At 45.2% G+C, this 18,866-nt stretch overlaps 1 protein-coding gene across 3 annotated transcripts in view; it reads left to right on the forward strand.

Annotated features, from left to right (window-relative positions):
* Positions 1–2,808: 2,808 nt before the first annotated feature.
* CCDC80 (coiled-coil domain containing 80) overlaps positions 2,809–18,866 on the forward strand; it is a 54,347-nt gene continuing 38,289 nt past the window's right edge. Inside the window, exons 1-4 of one of the 3 annotated variants that reach the window (XM_023728884.1) lie at positions 2,809–2,892; positions 5,728–6,419; positions 6,834–8,734; positions 17,374–17,530. In XM_023728884.1, coding sequence (XP_023584652.1) covers positions 6,845–8,734; positions 17,374–17,530 — 2,047 coding nt within the window. In that variant the 5' untranslated portion in view covers positions 2,809–2,892; positions 5,728–6,419; positions 6,834–6,844. Of the gene's footprint in view, positions 2,893–5,495; positions 6,420–6,811; positions 8,735–17,373; positions 17,531–18,866 lie in introns of those variants that run through there. The other 2 variants (XM_004373684.2, XM_004373683.1) reach the window with 2 other exon arrangements.

An 18,866-nucleotide genomic window follows, 5' to 3' on the forward strand; every position in this document is an offset into this window, starting at 1 on the left:
CCCCACGCACAACGGAACAAAACTCTGCCTGGTCCCCTGATCAGTTGCCTAACTCATGCTCATCCACATGATCAGGTACAAATTGGATTGTTGTGGTCCATAGGGTTTTCATTGGCAGATCTTTGGAAGTAGGTCACCAGGCCTTCCTTCCTAGTCTGTCTTAGTCTGGAAGCTCTGCTGAAATGTGTTCAGCATCACAGCAATGTGCAAGCCTCCAGGCAGATGGTGGCTGTGTATGAGATGCATTAGCCTGGAATTGAACCCAGGTGTCCTGCTTGGAAGGCGAGTGTTCTACCACTGACACTCTACTGCCCCCTGTGGAGAGTATAATTGACTAATATTTGTTTAGCTTCAGTGGGCTATGAGCTTCTAGGGGCAAAAGACTGTCTGGTTCTCTATCATGTCTAGTACAAAGCCTACACCTTGGCAAAGATTAGAGAGAAGGACTGAAAAAAGGGGGAAACAAATGGGGCACTCACACTCTCCTTCGCTATGCCTAAGGGCATGGAGAGCAGCATGACCAGAATCTGCCCCTTCAACCCAAGTGACATGAATGTTTTATATGCATGAAATGACCGATGATTAAGACTCTGAATCCAGTATTGCCCACCCTTTCCCAACCCAACCCTAACCTCCCAAGTAGCAAATTCATATGCCCATGTCTTACTTATCTAGTGTTGCTGTAACAGAAATACCACACACACACACACACAAAACCCATTGCCATTGAGACTATTCCAACTCATAGTGACCCTATAGGACAGAGTAGAACTGCACCCTAGGGCTTCCAAGGAGCAGCTGGTGGATTCGAACTGCTGACCTTTTAGTTTAGCAGCCATAGAGCTCTGTAGCTCTTAACCACTGTGCCACCAGGGCTCCAAGAAATACCACAAGTGGGTGGCTTTAAAAAACAGAAATTTATTCTCTCATAATTTAGGAGACTAGAAGTCTGAATTCAGGGTGCCAGCTCTAGGGAAAGGCTTTCTCTCTCTTTCAGCTCTGGAGGAAGATCCTTGTCTCTTCCAAGCTTTTGCTCCTGGGTGATCTTCATGTGGCTCGGCACCTCTCTTCTGCCATCTCTGCTAGCACGCTTGTGTATTTAATCTCCTTTATATCTCAAGAGAGATTGACTCAAGAAACACCCTATACTAATCCTGCCTCATAACAAAGACTACCCATTCTTAAATGGAATCATTACCACAAGCATAGAGGTTAGGATTTACAACGCATAGTTTTGGGGACACAATTCAATCCATAACAGCCCACAAGTTCACTCCTCTCACATAGAATGACAACCTATAACAATCTGAACTTTAAATCACTGACGTACATCATTTAAAGTGAGTAATTAAGTCATTCCTACGGCTCCTTAATCTCTGCTAGGGCAAAACCCTTCAATTTGCTCTAATTAGGAGTTTGACATTTTGTTAAATCTCCACCTGAAAAAAAAAAAAGAGGCTTAAATGCTCTCCCAACAAATTCTGAAGTAACTAAAATAAATTAATTTAAAAAAATCAATAACTGTTTTTCCTAGAGTTTTGGGCATTATCCTACCAGGTAACTTTTATTTTTGTTTATGAAAAAGGATACATTTCCTTCAATTTTGCATTAAACATGTGACCTTGCTGACAGTTCAGGGACAGTTTTGGAATTATTCTTTTTGAGGGTTAATCCTTTCTAGGAGTCTCCCTGGGCTGAAGTAGTATCTGGATTTCATACTCCTGGGGTTGGAGCTAAGGGAGGGGCTTTCCCTTTGCCCCTGGTGTTAATTTCCCTAGTTTGTCCTACATTGCGAATATAGAGAAAGAGCTCTTTTTTATTCTGAAGGACATAAAAAGGTGGTCTAAGACTGGACGTGATTAAAGTCTGCTAATGGAGAGGAAAAGCGAGTAGAAATAGCCTCCTCGGTGCAGATGTGTCTGTGCCTCCGCACAGAGGTGTGATAACATGGCTCCGGTATTCCCTTCAAAGTCCACATTGAAGAGTCTGTATTTTATTCTCCTTCTTTTTCCTGATATCCCCTTCAGCAAATAATGTGTTGAGGGAAAAAAACAATGTTTCAAATTCACTTCAGTATCACCGCGGAGTGTTACCCTATGTCAGGGCCAAGTGCACCTGGCGGAATCTCCAATTTCTCTAGTCTGCCTGGGACAACTTTTTCTTTGCATCTGGGTCCCAGGTTGCTGACCCCTGAGGTCAGTGTGCAACTTTTCAGTTAATACCCCCCTTTCTGGATGTATCCTTAAATTTATTCCAACTTTCCTTAACAATTCCTCCCACCCCAGTGTCTCTAAAGCAATTCTGTGGTGCACATTCTTCCCTTTCCTCTCCCCAAATAACCAATGTCAAATAGTTTCTTATCAGTGAATTCCCATATTAGCATTTCTAAACGCTACTTTAAATTTTTGTTTCTTTTATCTTCCTCTAGGAGCCCAGGTGGTACAGTTGTTAAGGCAGCTCAGCTGCTAACCAAAAGGTTGGTGGTTAAAACCCACCAGTCGCTCCTGGGGAGAAAGATGTGGCAGTCTGCTTTCATAAAGATCACAGCCTGGAAACCCTATGGGGCAGTTCTACTCTGTCCATTTGTACTCTGTCCTCGCTATGAGTTTGGTTTACCTTCCTTTGACTGACCATCCATCCATCCGTCCATCCATCCATCCACCTTTCTCTCAGCTAGTTGGCTAATTGTTTTTCTCTCTCAAGTTGCAGGAAAAATGGAAAGATCTAAGTAGTGAACCTCTCAGCACAGGGTTCTTCAGTCTCGACTAGAAGCTGAGAATCATCACAATGCCATAAATCATCACGTCTCTACACAGAAGGGGTGGATGCTATCTAGCTCTCCTACTTGCTCCAGGTCCTGGACTTGCCCAAGGGGCTTTTTGGAGGTTCCAGGTAAGGGTGCAGGTATTGAGGTTGAGAAATCCTAAACAAGCACAGAGGCTCCACTTTGACAATGTGTTTGGGGAATGGGGCGGGGGGTGAGTTGGGAGGGCCTCACCATGTATGTGATGTATGCGTTTAGTACGCCATCTAGTGACCAAGCTCACAGATGGCAAGAAAGCCTAAGGCCCCAGGAAGACAAAACAGCTCAGGCTGGGCAACCTCCCCTTGGGGTCAACTCCCGGTCACTAGAGGGGCTGCATTTCAGTTCTTCCACTGCATAGGTGACCAGTGTTGGAAGCCATAGGCTATGGAACAAAAAGGATAAGAGATTTCAAGGGTCAATCAAGAGAGCAAAAATGCAGCTGTACAATTATTCTGGAAAGTGTAGTTAGGTGCCATCGAGTCGGTTCTGACTCATAGATACCCTGTATACGAAAGAACAAAACACTGCCTGGTCCTGCGCCATCCTCACAATTGTAGTTACGTTTGAGCCCATTACTACTCCAGAAAGTAGAAAGAAAAAAACGTTGGCATTGAGTTGATTCCAACTCACAGTGACCCTATAGGACAGAGTAGAACTGCCCCATAGGGTTTCCAAGGAGCAGCTGGTGGATTCAAACTGCTGACCTTTTGGTTAGCAGCTGAGTTCTTAACATTCTAAAAAGTCTAAGTGCTCTAGTTTAGCAAACAAATGAGACTCTTCTATGAATGTGGGAAAACACAAAAAGGGTTTGAAGGAAGAGAAAAATGAGCAGATATAGACAGCAAATGACAGTGGGAGGCAGGATGCCTGATACTTTGTAGACAGGTCTAAACCTGCTTCGAATTTTAGAGCTGCTGCTTACCATTTGTGTGATGTTCACAAATTTATTTAACCTCACCAAGCCTCAGAGTGTTCATTTGTAAAATGGAGGTAATCCCACCTCTCTCGGGGATATTATGAGGGTTAAATAAAAGAATATATGGCATTCCCAAGTTCAGAACTTCACCTGAAAGTGTTCAATAAATAGTAGCCATTATATAGTAGGAGCCCTGGTGGTGCAGTAGTTAAGAGCTACGGCGAGCTACGGCTGCTAACCAAAAGGTTGGCAGTTCAAATCCACCAGGTGCTCCTTGGAAACTCTATGGGGCAGTTCTACTCTGTCCTATAGGGTTGCTATGAGTTGGAATTGACTTGACTGCAACGGGTTTGGTTTTGGTTTTTTTATTATTAGTAGGGAGTCCCTGGGTGGTGCCAAAGTTTAGTGAGTTTCGCTACTAACTGAAAGGTTGGAGGTTTGAGTCCACCCAGAGGTGCCTCAGAAGAAAGTCCTGGCAATCTACTTCCAAAATATCAGCCATTGAAAACCTTATGTAGCACAATTCTACTCTGACACACATGATGTGCCAGGAGTAAGAACTGACTCTATGACAACCGACATGGTTTTGGTTTTTTTTTATTAGTAGTAGGGAGAAGAGAAAGGAAAAGAAGGAAAGGAGGAGACCCAGTGAGGGACACCATAGAACATTATAATGGGACAAGGAAGTAACATCTAGGACCATCCAACTTAGTATAAAGCATTTGATTAACTTAAAAGGTGAACCCTATGGAAGTGTGAAGTCTTCCGACTCTCATGACGGAGAGTCTTTGTTGGAAACCCACCTTTGTTTTGTACTCACAAGTGTGAGAGGGCTCCACAGGAGGCCCTTTCTTCTTGAGACCACTTGGTCTTCAAACAGGGGGCTGAGGGCTCTACATTCAACTTTCTGCAGGACTTCCTTAATTGAGTGCTTAGAACTTATGTGAGGGAAAGGCATACACAACCAGACAGGATAGAGTTGTTGGAGGGGTAGCAACTAGACACAGAGCTTTATCTAGTGAGGGTAGCCATGAGCGTGGCCTAGCTTGCGGGAGCCTTCTGAGAACCCTAGTACACCACAGTCCATGATAGTTAATACCGTCGAATGCCCTCGGAGAGGCTAACAGACACATCCCTCACCACAGAAAGCTGAATCCTCATGGCTGACCCAGGCAGTGGAAACCCAGAGCTGCCTCAGTCTTTCCTTTGGAACCTGATAGGGCTACTTCTAAGGATTACCTAAAGCCCCACAGACATCTGAAGCTTCCAGAGAGCAAACTGTTGCACTACCCTCTCCCCTAAACGCACACACACACACACTCACACACACACGCACTCATGCCCTAGGAGGAAGCCTGTAGCCTACCATCTCTAGCCAGGTCACTGAGCTGGAGATCATGACGCCCTTTCCTGAGGTAAGGGCTGACCACAGTCTCGGGGGAGCAGCAGCCACTGCCTGCATTTCTAACCTTTTACCAGCTTCCTTCCATGCCAAGGAGAAACTAGGAACAAGAACACAGTAATATGATCCCCAATTAGCATAAAATAAAAACAACTTAGTCATGTTTTCCATGGGCTTTTCCAACCTCAAACTAAAAGCATGAGGCAGGGGGAAAGAGGTAAAAATATACATGTGGAACTATACATATATATATACATTGCCTGTGTATGTACAGCCAAGGACCGTGACCCAAAATGAGTCTCTGTCTCTAAGAAAACCATGCGGCCAGCTGCAGCACTCTGAGGGTTCTCCCTTCCTGAAGGGCAGTGTGAGAACAGACACGAAGGGCAGCTATCCTGACTACATGGCATGCAAGGGGTTAAGTTCTCAGCTGTCCTATTCTAAAGTGATTTATGGTGATGTGTAGTGTTTCAAAACTCCCCTCCCCAGAACAGCCCTCCCCTCCCCACCAAGTCCCCCCGCCACCTCAGGCATGCTGAAAGGCGAAGGAGGAGGTGTTTTGCTGATGTGTTAAATTCTTAGTGAAATTTCCTTCATTTCCAGTGGCCGCTGTTGTTTGAGTTTGGTTTGGAGCAAGACGGAAGTTGTCCTGACATTTCTGGGACTGAATCTAGGCAAGAGAAAGAAGAAAAAGAAGGAGAAGGAAAAGAGGAGGAAAAAGGTGGGGAGACATAAAGGAGAAGAGAAGTACCGGAAAAGAAAAAAGTCCTTTTTCAAGATCACATTCCTGCGTTTTCCCTCAGCCTGGAAAACATATTAATCCCGGTGCTTTTACTCTCGGAAACAAAAGAACTAAGCCAGACTGTGGGGGAAAGGGTGATAAGAAGGATCCTGGAACTTAGAGAGATTCAGAAATAGCTGGGGCTGCTCTTTGAGGGCTGTGCTGTGTCCGTGCGAGGGACGGGCACCCAGGGACGCACAAGACCAAACAGAAGCTGCAGACAAATGGAGAGGCAAAGATTTAAAAGGACAGCTCCTCTCACCTCAGCCTACTTGTCAAGAAGGTAAAAAGAGACAGCAAGGAAGAAAAGGAGAAAATCCACTCAGCTCTGAGAACAAAACAGGACTGTCGTGCTACTTTGAAAGCTGGAGCCGCCAGAATCCCCTTTGCACTGCTCACCCTGGAAAGGAGAAAGAGGGTTCGGAGGAAAGGCACTTCGTCAAGGAAGCCGTCCTGGGACCAAGCTTCAGCTTTCTTTTTAGCCCCTCTGCATTCCAGCTCTATGAGCCACAATGTAAGTGTGTAATCCTTTCTGTCCCACTTGGTTTGTTTGTTTCTCTGTTGCTAACTTGAAGCAATGAAATGTGAATGTTGTAGTAATTAATAGGCTCAGTTTCAATTTTCTCCAGAGCATCCAGAGAATCAGTTGAAACTCAGTGCAAGCATGCTGACTGGGAGACTGAATTACATTTCCTGCTTAATGTAACTGTGCTAAGAACTGACAAACCGCAGGGGCTTAAAAGCAATAGCATCTCATCCTATTTTCCATTCCCTGACCTCCTCCCTTATTCTCTGATCCCTCCTTCCTCCCCCCTTGGCCAAGATAGAGAATAGGAGAACACCAGCTCTGTTTGCAATTAAATGATTTTCTTTCTTTTCTCCCCCCACCCCACCCCTTTCTGTCTCATGACCCTGCTGTCTCTCAAAGTGGATTACACAATGACGTGGAGAATGGGACCCAGTTTCACCATGCTGTTGGCTTTGTGGCTGGTATGTGGATCAGAACCCCACCTTCACGCCACGAAAAGAGGGAACCAAGGAAGGCGGAAGCTGCCTCTGGTTTCCCAAGTTGGCAGTAGGCCAGTGCAGTTTCTGAGGCGCGCAGGGAGGTCTCAGGGAATTGAGAGATCCACTCTGAAAGAACCGAGCCTTCAGCCCATCCAAAGAAGGAGGAGTGTGCCAGTGTTGGGATTAGCTCACTCAACTGTATTGCCAGTCCCTGTGGGCATCAATGGGGCCCTGGTGAGGCCCGAGCAGAAACCAACAGCCAGGCGCTCCCCTCGAGAGATGGCCCGAGATGAGGGGTCCTTCGCTCGGACAAGAATGTTGCGTTTCCCCTCTGGGTCCAGCTCTCCCAACATCCTTGCTAGCTTTGCAGGGAAGAACAGAGTGTGGGTCATCTCAGCCCCTCACGCCTCAGAAGGCTACTACCGCCTCATGATAAGCCTTCTGAAGGATGATGTGTATTGTGAGCTGGCGGAGAGGCACATCCACCAGATTGTGCTGTTCCACCAGGCAGGTGAGGAAGGGGGAAAGGTGAGGAGGATCACCAGTGAAGGCCGGGTCCTGGAGCAGCCCCTGGACCCCAGCCTCATCCCAAAGCTGATGAGCTTCTTGAAGTTGGAGAAGGGGAAGTTCAGCATGGTGCTGTTGAAGAAGACTCTACAGGTGGAAGAGCGCTACCCTTATCCAGTCAGACTGGAGGCCATGTATGAGATCATCGACCAGGGCCCCATCCGAAGGATAGAGAAGATCCGGCAGAAGGGTTTTGTCCAAAAATGTAAGGCCTCTGGTGTAGAGGGCCAGGTGGTGGAGGAGGGGATCAGTGGTGGTGGAGGAGCAGGAAGGCCTAGCCTGGACACTGAGAAGAGGAAAGAAGACCTGAGGAGAGCACAGGTCCCACCAACCAGGGAGAGTCGAGTGAAGGTGATGAGAAAACTGGCCACCACCACAGCAGCTCCTTCCCCACCACCCCCAACCCCAAGGGCCACCACCCCTCCTCTGGCTCCAGCCACAACGGTGTCTCGGGCCACATCTCAGATGGTAACTGCAGCTGCAAGACCTACAACCACCACTGCCTTTCCGACCACCCAGAGGCCCTGGACCACCTGGATGCATGCCTCCTCACACTCCCACAGGCCCCCCCCCACGGCTGAGGTGACCACTGCCAGGGGGCCTTTGGCCTCAGAGAATCTCTACCCTCCACCCAGGAAAGAGCAACACAAGGAGAGGCCACAGACCACCAGGCGGCCCAGCAAGGCCACCAGCTTTGAGAGCTTCACAGCTGCCCCTCCCACCACCGTCTCGGAGCACAGCACCAGGGCTGGCCCAGGCCGTTTCCGGGACAACCGCATGGACAGACGGGAACATGGCCACCGAAACCCAAATGTAGTGCCAGGTCCTCTCAAGCCAGCGAAGGGGAAACCTCCAAAAAAGAAGGCCCAGGACAAAATTCTTAGCAATGAGCATGAGGACAAATATGACCTCAGCCGGCTGACTGCTTCTCACCTGGAGGAGGAGCTGCAGGTGGGCAACACTCCCCCAAAGAAAGCAAAAGAGTCTAAAAAGCACGAAAAGCCTGAGAAATTTGACAAGAAAAAAAAGGTGGAGAATGAGAAAGCAGACAAGCTACTAAAGCGTGAAAAGCAAGCTAAGAAGGACAAGGCTGAGAAAAAGAGCAAGCAGGAGAAAGAGAAGAGCAAGAAGAGAAAAGCCGATAAAACGGAGCAGGATGGCTACCTGAAACCCACCGCAAAACGTTTCTCTCAGAGTCCCAAGAAGTCAGTGACTGACCTGCTGGGGTCCTTTGAAGGCAAACGGAGGCTCCTGGTAAGTCATCTTCTCCTGGGCATTATTCTGTGGGCTGAGGCAGGGCGTGCTCATGTTTGGTCTCTTATTTTGTAAAATCACATTGCTAGATGCCAGACTATGGCTGAACCCGTACCGTGTCAAGGTCAGGAGATTTGTCAGGAAAGGGTAGCCAGGCTAGTAGCTGCTGTTGGTTTAGATGCTCCATGAACCTGTGCCCACACAGACTCATGGCTGTAGGTGTGGAGTCTGTGGCTGGGGCAGCTGAGATGGGAGCCCAGGGAAGCCCCTGCGGTCAGCTCCTTCCAAACCTGTCAGTAGCCACCCCCATCCTTACTGTCCTCTTCCAAGGTATATTTCTGGATGTAGCTTTCTTTTTCCAAGTTTAAAAAATAGGAGAAAAATGAAAAAGTTCCTAGAATGGAATGCATTGACTCTAATCATAACTGCTGGAGCTTAAGAACTACAAGCATGTGGATGGGGAAAATGGCGGAGTTCCTCCTCTCTCCCCTAAGTATATCATCTTTATAGTGAAAAACCACAAAGGTGAGGCAGCCTCGGTGAGGAGCAGGCCTGAGTGGGAGTGTGGACGGGCCCCTGTTGGTGTGACCCTCATGAATACGTGCAAAACCAGCTAACAGAAATAATCTCCCCTTAAAGGCCGCCTCCCCATCACTGGCCAGCTACCAGTAAGAAGCCAAAGGAATGGAGCTGGGGAACTGGGTTCCCTGCTCCAGTTTCCAGCACCTCTAAATTTGGAGTCTACATGTCAGTTTCTCCTGAGCTGCGGTAAAACGTGCACGTGTGCGCATGTGCGAGTCTGTGCGCGTGTGCGAATGTGTGCACACGCGTGTGTGGGGAGGGGGACCAGCAGCCCTGATTCAGCTTTGTCTGTGGTTGCAGTGGCTGCTGGTGTTGAGCAAATCACAAATCTAGCTCAGATCCCTCTCTCTCCCGGCCACTGTGTCATCTAGTTACACCTACAGGGGGCTTCGCTGGAATAAGCTCCGTCCTGCGTAAGGGCTCCTTCTCCTTTCTGGGACTCCTTTTTTCATCTTTTAGTGCCTTGAGACTTCTACCCCAGCTTCTTAATGCTGTCATTTTACTCTAAGCTGTCAAGGAGGAAAAGATTGTGATACAATTAATTCAAAGTAAAGGATTGGGAAATCGACACGACTGCAATAGCGACAACAATGCGGGTCAGGAGTGGAGGGATTGTCTCAGATACCTGGTGGGAGGGGCCACACATGCCCCTGAGGACAGCCCCATCCTGCGGAGGACACAAAGTGACCCCCGCCCTGCAGCCTCCACCAAAACAATCACTCTTCTCGCAAGGCGTTCCTCAGACGGCATCTTTGAGTTTTCAGTCTGGCCCACGTTTAGAGTAATGATCCGGGCAGAGAGACTGTTGCCCACTTGTCTTTAGTGGTTTCAGAAAGTTTAAACATGCACTGGAAATGTTCCGAGTCTCTTGTGGCGCTTGTCACGGCATGTCCCAAGATTCTCCTAGCTTTCCGTTGATGGTGAATCTATGTATCGGAATGATGCTCAGGCTTCGGTAGATTCTAAGGGTTCCTGTGTGTGTGCATCTTTTGTGCTACAAGTTATGTATTTTTTAAATACGTTTGAATCTATTTCCTTATGAGTTTTTAACGAGAGCCTTAGACTTGCATAAATTTTGGTTAGCAGAGGATGAACTGGCTATGAGAGTAGTTTAACAAATACTCGGATATTCAAAGAGTACATAAACGGGAATCTTCCAGGCAAAATCAAAAGAATCACTGATTTCAGAGGAGAACTTCACCTGGTGCGTTCGTGTTTGTTAGGGGACCCGTGGGGGCAAACTGCTGTCTCCTGGGGGTGGGAAAGCATTCGTGGTATGCTCTGTGCTCCCCTCGTGAGTACCTGGGACTGTGTCCAGCCTGCTTAAGGACATCACCCAACCCTGGCCATTTAGCCAGCAGTGCAGGCAAAGCCTTCTCACGGTTAGGATTAACTGGGGTGGAGGTGGGAGGTCATGGGTAAAATGCCAGGATTGTAATTGTGCCCCCATCTGGCACTTTCATTGCCCCTAGTTTGTGAAGCAAAAGAAAGGGGTTTTCACTACCATATCACTGATACTAGTTATGCTTTTTCCCTTGCTTCTTCTCTTCACTCCCTTGGTAAGGAACCCGAAAGCCCAGCTGGGCCTTTTCTGCTTTGAACAGTATCCCTGGTCATAAATTTCTAGCAAATGAAACTCAAATGACAGCTTCTGCTGATGTCATGTGAGGCAAAGCAGAAACCAGCTGGAATTGCTCATGGCAGTGCTGGCTCTTTGGCGCCAGCAAGAGAACAAGGCTTGTTTTTAGAAAGCAAGCTCCGGTGGGAGGCACTGCAGTCCTGCCACCCCATGTGCCCCAGTCCGACACCTGTCTTCTGGAAAGCTCAGGATGACTAAAGTAAGAATGGAATTGGAAAAGAAAAGATAGAATAAAGGTGATACAAAATCCAAAGGTGAAGAGAAAAGAGTTTGTTTCACCAGACTTAGAGAAGACCAGTGTTTCTGGGTGAAGGAACTTGTGGGTACCATTTATCCTTTTTCTACTCATTTTTCCTGTTATACCCGGCTGATGTTGTTCAGGAAGCTCAGAGGTTCAATTAATATTCATAAAGGATTAGCACTCTCTAAGCTGTCCAAGGGCTGAGCACGTTTGCCTCCAGCTGGCCTCAACTTAACCCCAGGTGCACAGACTTAAAATGAGGTTTGCATTCTAAGCAATTGTACAGGTCTTTTGGCAACTCTTTCCAGCTTTGCAGTAACCTGGGGCCTAACTACAATCTATCATAAACTACAAGTGTTTTGCATTTACTTATACTATTCTTTAGATGTGAAAAAAAATCATATAATCATTACTTTACCAATTACTTAGAGAAGCACTGGTAACCTATGGCCTAGGTTGTGGTTGAGTGAATGCTGTCACAGAGAGTTTCACAGAAACTACAGGTGGACCCAGCTCTTCAGCTCTTAAACCAGAGTTCAGGCCTTCAAACTCATTTCCTCTCAACTTGTCCAAAGAGAAGGGCATATCTTGCAAGGGGTGTGGCAGGAATTTGTAGTTTTAATTCTAACAATGACCACATAAGGAAGGGCATTTTAAATTCCATTTTACAGACGAAGAAATAGAAGATTAGAGAGGTTAAGGAATTGCCCAAGATGTATAGTTAACGTGTGGCAAAGCTGGTATTAGAATTCAGGTCTGCTTGATTTTAAAGCACATGCTCCAGCCGTTTCCCCGTCTGCCTTCCTGTGGGCATGTGCTTCCTGTAGGCACATGCCGTCAAGTGAAGGGAAACCTAGATAATATTCTGTAAGTAAATCCATCTTCACATCTCAGAATTCATTTTCAACCTTGACTTAGATAAATGGTAAAATACATTGTCAACATTTTGTGCTAAGCACCTACTTATGTGGGCTTTCTGCCTTTAATACCCAGCTAGTTCTCTGCACCTCAAATCTCTGGCTCTCCCAGCAGTCAATCAAGGACAATAGATTGAATCCCAGTTAACCTAACCCTTCTGACGGCTTGGTGTCAGTGTGGGGTTGACAGTGATGAGGCTATAAACAAGCTGTCTATCACTAAAGCGTTGGCCTATGCGGAATACAGCTGACAAGTCATCATTTAGGACCCCGAGATAAACTGACTTGTCAGTCAAGAGGCTTCATAGTTCTGAACTGTGTAAATTCAAGCATTCTGTGGAGACTGACTCTCCTATGATTCAAGCGGGTTGATACTTTCAATCTTACCTCAGTAATCTGGGTATTGGGACAATAATCTACTTACTTGGTTTAATTTGGAAAAGGATCTAAAGCTCTACCTTAGTAGTTTGAATGTTCCTTTTCTGTATACTGTAAAAATTGATCAAGTGTTTTGAGCCTAAAAACAAAACCAGTTGCCTAGTCAATTCCAACTCATGGTGACCCCATGTGTGTCAGAGTAGAACTGTGCTCTACAAAGTTTTAAATGGCTAATTTTTTGGAAGTAGATCTCTAGGCCTTTCTTCCAGGCACCCCTGGGTATACTCAAACCACCAGCCTTTTAGATAGCAGCTGAGCATGTTAACTGTTTACACCATTCAGGAATTCTAGGGCCTAAAACAATATTTAGAATAATCTAAGACTGAAAATATCTTCCCATGCGCATCTTCCGTTCCACTTGCTCCTGTTACACATGTAAACAGGCTTAGTTATCCTCTCAGCCTCACTGAGCCAACACAGCAGTTGGAACAGAAACATAAACAAGAACCACAATACAATTTAAATTCCCTGATTTATTGCCACCAAACTGGAAAGAGGCCAAGCCCAACTGCCGACAATAATGTTTACTGTGAAGTTCTAGGGTGCTCTTTTTAGGAAGAGGGAACTGGGAATGGTTTCCATTTTAAACACTGTTTGAAATACTGCCGAGCTAGAAAATAAATGTGACGGATGCCAGTATATAGGGAAAGAGTCTGTGAAATGTGAACAGAGGATCTGTTTTCCCTGATGCCAGCTCCAGGAGCAGATGAAATGTAAGGAGGAGGGTCTTTACCAATGGTCTGTGGGCTGTATCTAGAGAGTTCTAACCAGGGACCACTGTGAGCCCCCTCCTCTCTCTGGCTGTGGAGTGATCTATGTAACCTGAGGAACGTGGGTCAGCATTTGTGCTCCTACCATTATGCTGCTGGGCCTTCAGCTCCTTGAAGAACTTAAACTCTAGCTGGGAAGGTACAACATGATATAAAATATAACAGGAACTCAAGGAAATCCAGGAATTCCATGTGAGTAGTACAGACAACAACAACAACAAAAAAAAACAGTTGCTATGGAGTCGACTCTGACTCATGGCAACCTCGTGTGTGTCAGAGTAGAACTATGCTCTATAGGATTTTCAATGGCAGATTTTTTGGAAGTAGGTCGCTAGACCTTTCTTCCAAAGCGCATCTGGGTGGACTCAAACTTTCAACCTTTTGGTTAGCAGCCGAGCGCATTAATCGCACCACCCAGGGACTACACAGACCACGTTGCTGTTGTTGTTGTTAGGTGCCATGGAGTCAAATCCGACTCCCAGTGACCTCATGTGGCAGTGTAGAACTTCCCTGTAGGGTTTTCTAGGCTGCAACCTTTACGAAAGTGCATCGCCAGGTCTTTCTCTTGTGGAGCCACTGGGTGAGTTCAAACTGCCCACTTTTGGTTAGCAGCTGAACATTTAAACATTGCGCCATCAGGGCTCCTTCCACAGACAATAAGAATGAAGTCACCATTGAGGGCTAGAAAAGACCATAAGGAAAATGCTGCCCTTGAAGAATGATTCAGAGCCAGATACAGTGGAGCATATCGGGAGGGTTGGCTAGGTGAGGGGAGGTGATATGGGCAAAGGCAGAGGAAGGAATGTGGGTGAATTATTCAGAGGCAACATACAGGTATGGTGCTTGGGTGCATGTAGCCTGTTCACATATATTTTTTTGTTTGATTCTCACAACAACTTTATGAAGTTGGGAGAGAAGTTGTTCCATTTTAAAGATGAGAAAGCCAAGGTTCATAAGATTAAGTGGCTTTCTTAAGGCTACAAGCTAGCCAGGGGTTGAGCTAGGAATAAAATGCAGACCTTCTGATTTTGACTGCAGCCACCTTTCTCTGTGCCACTCTGCCCAAGATTCCCCTCATTTCACAACTGAGATGGGTCTGGCTGTACTGGATGAAAGGGTTGTGTAAGGGAGGGATAGGAAGAAAGGCTAGCAAGAGAGAGCCTGGGGCCAGACAGTGGAGGACAGAAGGTAGGAAATGAGTCACGCAAAATGCATGTCACCTCAACAGTGGGGTAAGGCACCCTAGAGCTAAGGTCCTGAGGTGAAAACAAACATCAGAGACCTTGATTTATTTAAGTCAGATTCCCACTGGGTATCCATGGCGTAAAACTCCTGCGTGCAGCGGGGAGCTGCATGGGGAAACGTCAGTCTCTGCATTATACATCATCTGAAGCTCTTAACCAGGCACCCGGGCAAGAGACTAGAGGGGCTTTGAGGCCTGTCACATTATGGTCTGCAGAGGGTTATAAGAATTCATGGCAGAGTACAAGATGATGAAATGGGGGCTATGAATGGTTTTGAATTTACAGAGCAGGTAATTATCAGTGATCTAGCATCTGGGTGGCTCTAAATATATTCTAAATATGGGCTTCTCCTTAACTTAGAATTCACCACCAGCACCAGTTGCCACAGTCGATTCCGACTCGTGGTGAACCCATGTGTGGAAAAGTACAACTTTACTCTGTAAGGCTTTCAATGGCTGACTTTTGATGAAGTAGGTCACCCAGGCCTTTCTTCTAAAGCACCTCTGGGTGGATCTGACCTCCAGCCTTTCAGTTAGCAGCCAAGAGTATCAACCATTTGCCCCACCCAAGGACTTCTAATTTAGAATACCCAAAAAAAAACTAAAACTAAACCCATTGCTGTTGAGTCAATTCTGACTCATGGCTAGGGAGTCTAAAATCATTGACAGTAAATATTTCTCTTAATTTTATTTTTGACTCTCTTATGCTTTCACCTAAACACTTGTTTTTTTTTCAGCCAGAAATAAAAACCTAAAATAAAACTCCAAGATTTGGGCTACCAGCAAAACCTGAAGAAATATTTTCAAATGTCGTATAGCTAATTAAAACAAACAAACAAACCAAAAATGCCATCACCATATCTTTTTATAAACACCTGAAATCTTTTTTAGAGGCTAAGTATGAATAAATGAATTAATTTGGGGAAGTATTATTATTTTTTCCCCCTGGGAAATTACATTTCTAGAACAAGCATTTCCTACTCACCATGTCCATCTGAACAGACATATAAACACAAAATAAAAAAGTAAACTAGATCATGTCTAATTAAATAAATAATGGAGGAAAAATAACTTGGTCCCAGAAAACCTTTGTTAATGTTCCACTCAAAGGCTATTGAACACATTTTCATTTCCATGAGGTGTAGATAGTATTTTATCATGCATAGAGAATTCTTAGAAAGGAGAACTGTCTGCAGCAATAAACACATCTCTGACAGAGAAAAATAAACAGCAGGATCAAGCTGGTACCAGATTTATTAAGCATTTTTGATAAAGTATTTGGAAGAGGTTTAACAAAATGGCATCTTATCCTCTGAAAAATGCCAAACGGGGTGGTGTAAACTGTTTACACACTGGGCTGCTTACTGAAATGTTAGGGGTTTAGTTCACCCAGAAGCACCTTGGAAGAAAGGCCTGGCAATCAATTTCCAAAAAATCAGCCACTGAAAACCCTATAGAGCAAAATTCTACTCTGACACATATGGGGTCACCACGAGTCAGAGTTGACCTGACAGCAACTGGTACTTGTATTAGCCACAAACTGCAGAAATATTTTATAAGGCTAGGTGGGTAAGTAGAAAAGTGCCTGATAAATTAGAATGTGTTCAAGTGTTATAAAAAAAAAAAAAAATCAGGGGCAAGTAATTTAAAGAAGCTTGTCTCTGAGCTCAGTGATGAATCAGCAAAGGGTAAATACACAGTATTCACTGCAAACATTAGCTCAGTGAGCTGGCGTCTTCAGGGGGCGTCCAGAATAAAATTCACCTCTTTCCACTCCCAGGGCGAACAGCACGGTGCCCCACCACACATGGTACACAGTTCTGGTTTCAGCTCAGGAAAAATCTGGCGATATTGGAAAAGGCTCAAGAAAAGGCGACTAAAATAACCAAGGGAGTAGAGAGCTTTTATATTAGGCTAGATCAAAAACACTGAGACATTCTTAGAGACAGCATTCCAGAGGATCCCTAAATATAGGGACATCCCCATTTTATGCGAAATAATGAGATAAATCTTTTCCCAGATGGCTGGTAACTAAAACACCTCTTTCAATTTCTCTGTCTTTCTTCTTTTCCCCCAGAAGAAGTCAGGGGCTATTACTGCCGAGGGGCTGAGCCTTTCTGAGGGTGGAGGAAAGGGGCTAAGTGAAAAATACCAGACCTAAATTGGAGAGAAGGCTGGATTGAAATAATCAAAACCATCTTCCAGTATCAAAAGACGTCCACCACAAGCTCCATACAAGCACATTGTGACCATGAATATTTTCTATGACAAAACAGGGGCCAAAGACCATCCTAAAAACTTTTTCCAAGATTGCCTAAATAAAATATTCTAAACCACAGAAAGTCCCATAGTGCCCAAGGCTTGCCTGTGAAACTCTCAACCCTGCCAAATGTAAAATAGTAGTAGTAACCACTGAATCCGTGAATGTCAGATAAGCCAGTTGAGATAAGGAAGAGCAAATGAAGGAAGGGAGATAACATTTGTTGAACACTTATTATGTGCCAGGTTTTCATGTAAAGCTCACAACAGCCCTGCCAGGTAAGTGCTTCTGTGCAGAGGTCACCACTGAGAATCCGGGACACAGGGAGACGAGTGGTGAAGGAAACTCCAAGCTGCCTGGCACCATTTTACAAAAAACTCTTTTCAAATAATCTTTCTTGGCCCTAATTATGCTACCTGTCCAACAGAACAGTCGGTAGTTTAGATGTCAATCACTACCAGCCCTCTATTCTAAAACATTCATTTGGCTTTTGTCTCAATGTGAAATTATCACTTTAAATTAATCTTTGCTTCCTTCACCCATCTCCAGCTGATCACCACTCCTAAGGCTGAGAACAACATGTATGTGCAACAGCGAGATGAATATCTGGAAAGTTTCTGCAAAATGGCCACCAGGAAAATCTCTGTGATCACCATCTTTGGCCCTGTCAACAACAGCACCATGAAAATCGACCACTTCCAGCTAGGTTCTCTTAAAAAATTTATTTATTATTGTCTTTCTCACATCTAAAGGGGAGACAAACTTTATGAGAACTATAGTGGCATAGGGAACCAAGAGAGGAATTCAGATGACCAGTGGGCCTTTTTTCCTTGCAATAACACAGGTCAGTTTGCCTACCTAGTTATATAACCATGCAGGGATTTCTCTGGTTGAAGTTTCAGCACTGCAAAATGAAAAATATGCAAGCACTCTTTGGTTTAAGAGGCAGTAAGGTGGACAAAAACAAGAGAAGTAATATAATGGGAGAAGCAGCCGCGAGGCATTGAGACGTTTTCGTTTGGATCCTGAGTCTTCTTGCCTGTGAGCAGCACTTTCTGATCCTCCCGCAGGTGACTCTTGCACAGATGGGGCCTTCCAGACCCTGGGCCAGGAAGGAATTAACCAGGGCTGAGAGAGGCTATTAAGATAAATGCAAAGTCACTGAAAATATGGACTACATAGCACCCGAGTCCTTTTGGAAAGTGGAGAACTTGGCTGAATTTAGAGTTTTCACAGTTGTTCATATTGATGATGCCTGTGAGATGTATGAAGTGCACAGCTCAGCTTTGGGCGACTGAGATCTGAGTCATGTAGTTCTCATGGGAACATTACGAGTCTTACTGTGAATAGTTAAGCCTCATAGAAGTCCAGAGTATGACCCACCTGCTTTATTCTATAATTATTCCATTAATAGGGCCCTATTCTTTTTGAAAACTTTGTTCCTACATGCATTATCTACTTTTGGAGCCACTGGGTGGTGCAAACAGTTAACACACTCAGCTGTAACTGAGGGTTTGAGTGTACCTGGAGGCACCTCAGAAGAAAGACCTGGTGATCTGTTTCTGAAAAATCAGCCATCGAAAACCCTATAGAGCATAGTTCTACTCTGACAGTCAGAATTGACTTGATGGCAACTAGGTTTTCTTTTTTTTCAAGGATGAACATTTTATTGGAATATAGGCACTTGGCAGAGTAAATATGTGGTTACAAAATGTTTTAAGTTTATTACGATGGCAACTAGTTTTTACCTACTTTTATTAGCTCACTTTCCCCCTGAGATATCTCCAAAGGGGGAAAAAAATAGCATCCTTTCTAATGTCCCATCATAAATCATTGTGTATTGGTGACTGTTTTGTCTATGAACACAACTGGACATTTATCCTCGTGCTGTGTATATGTTTGGAGGAAAGAACAAAAACAGGAACAACAGTAAAAGTCATTCACACATACAAACAGTACAGGAGAGGTTCTGGAGTCAAAGGAAGCATCCCAACTTACCTGCTGTGTGATGTTAGGTAAGTCTCAGCTGAGAGGACAATCAC

This window comes from Trichechus manatus, unplaced genomic scaffold (assembly GCF_000243295.1).
Source record: "Trichechus manatus latirostris isolate Lorelei unplaced genomic scaffold, TriManLat1.0 scaffold00026, whole genome shotgun sequence".
NCBI lineage: Eukaryota > Metazoa > Chordata > Mammalia > Sirenia > Trichechidae > Trichechus > Trichechus manatus.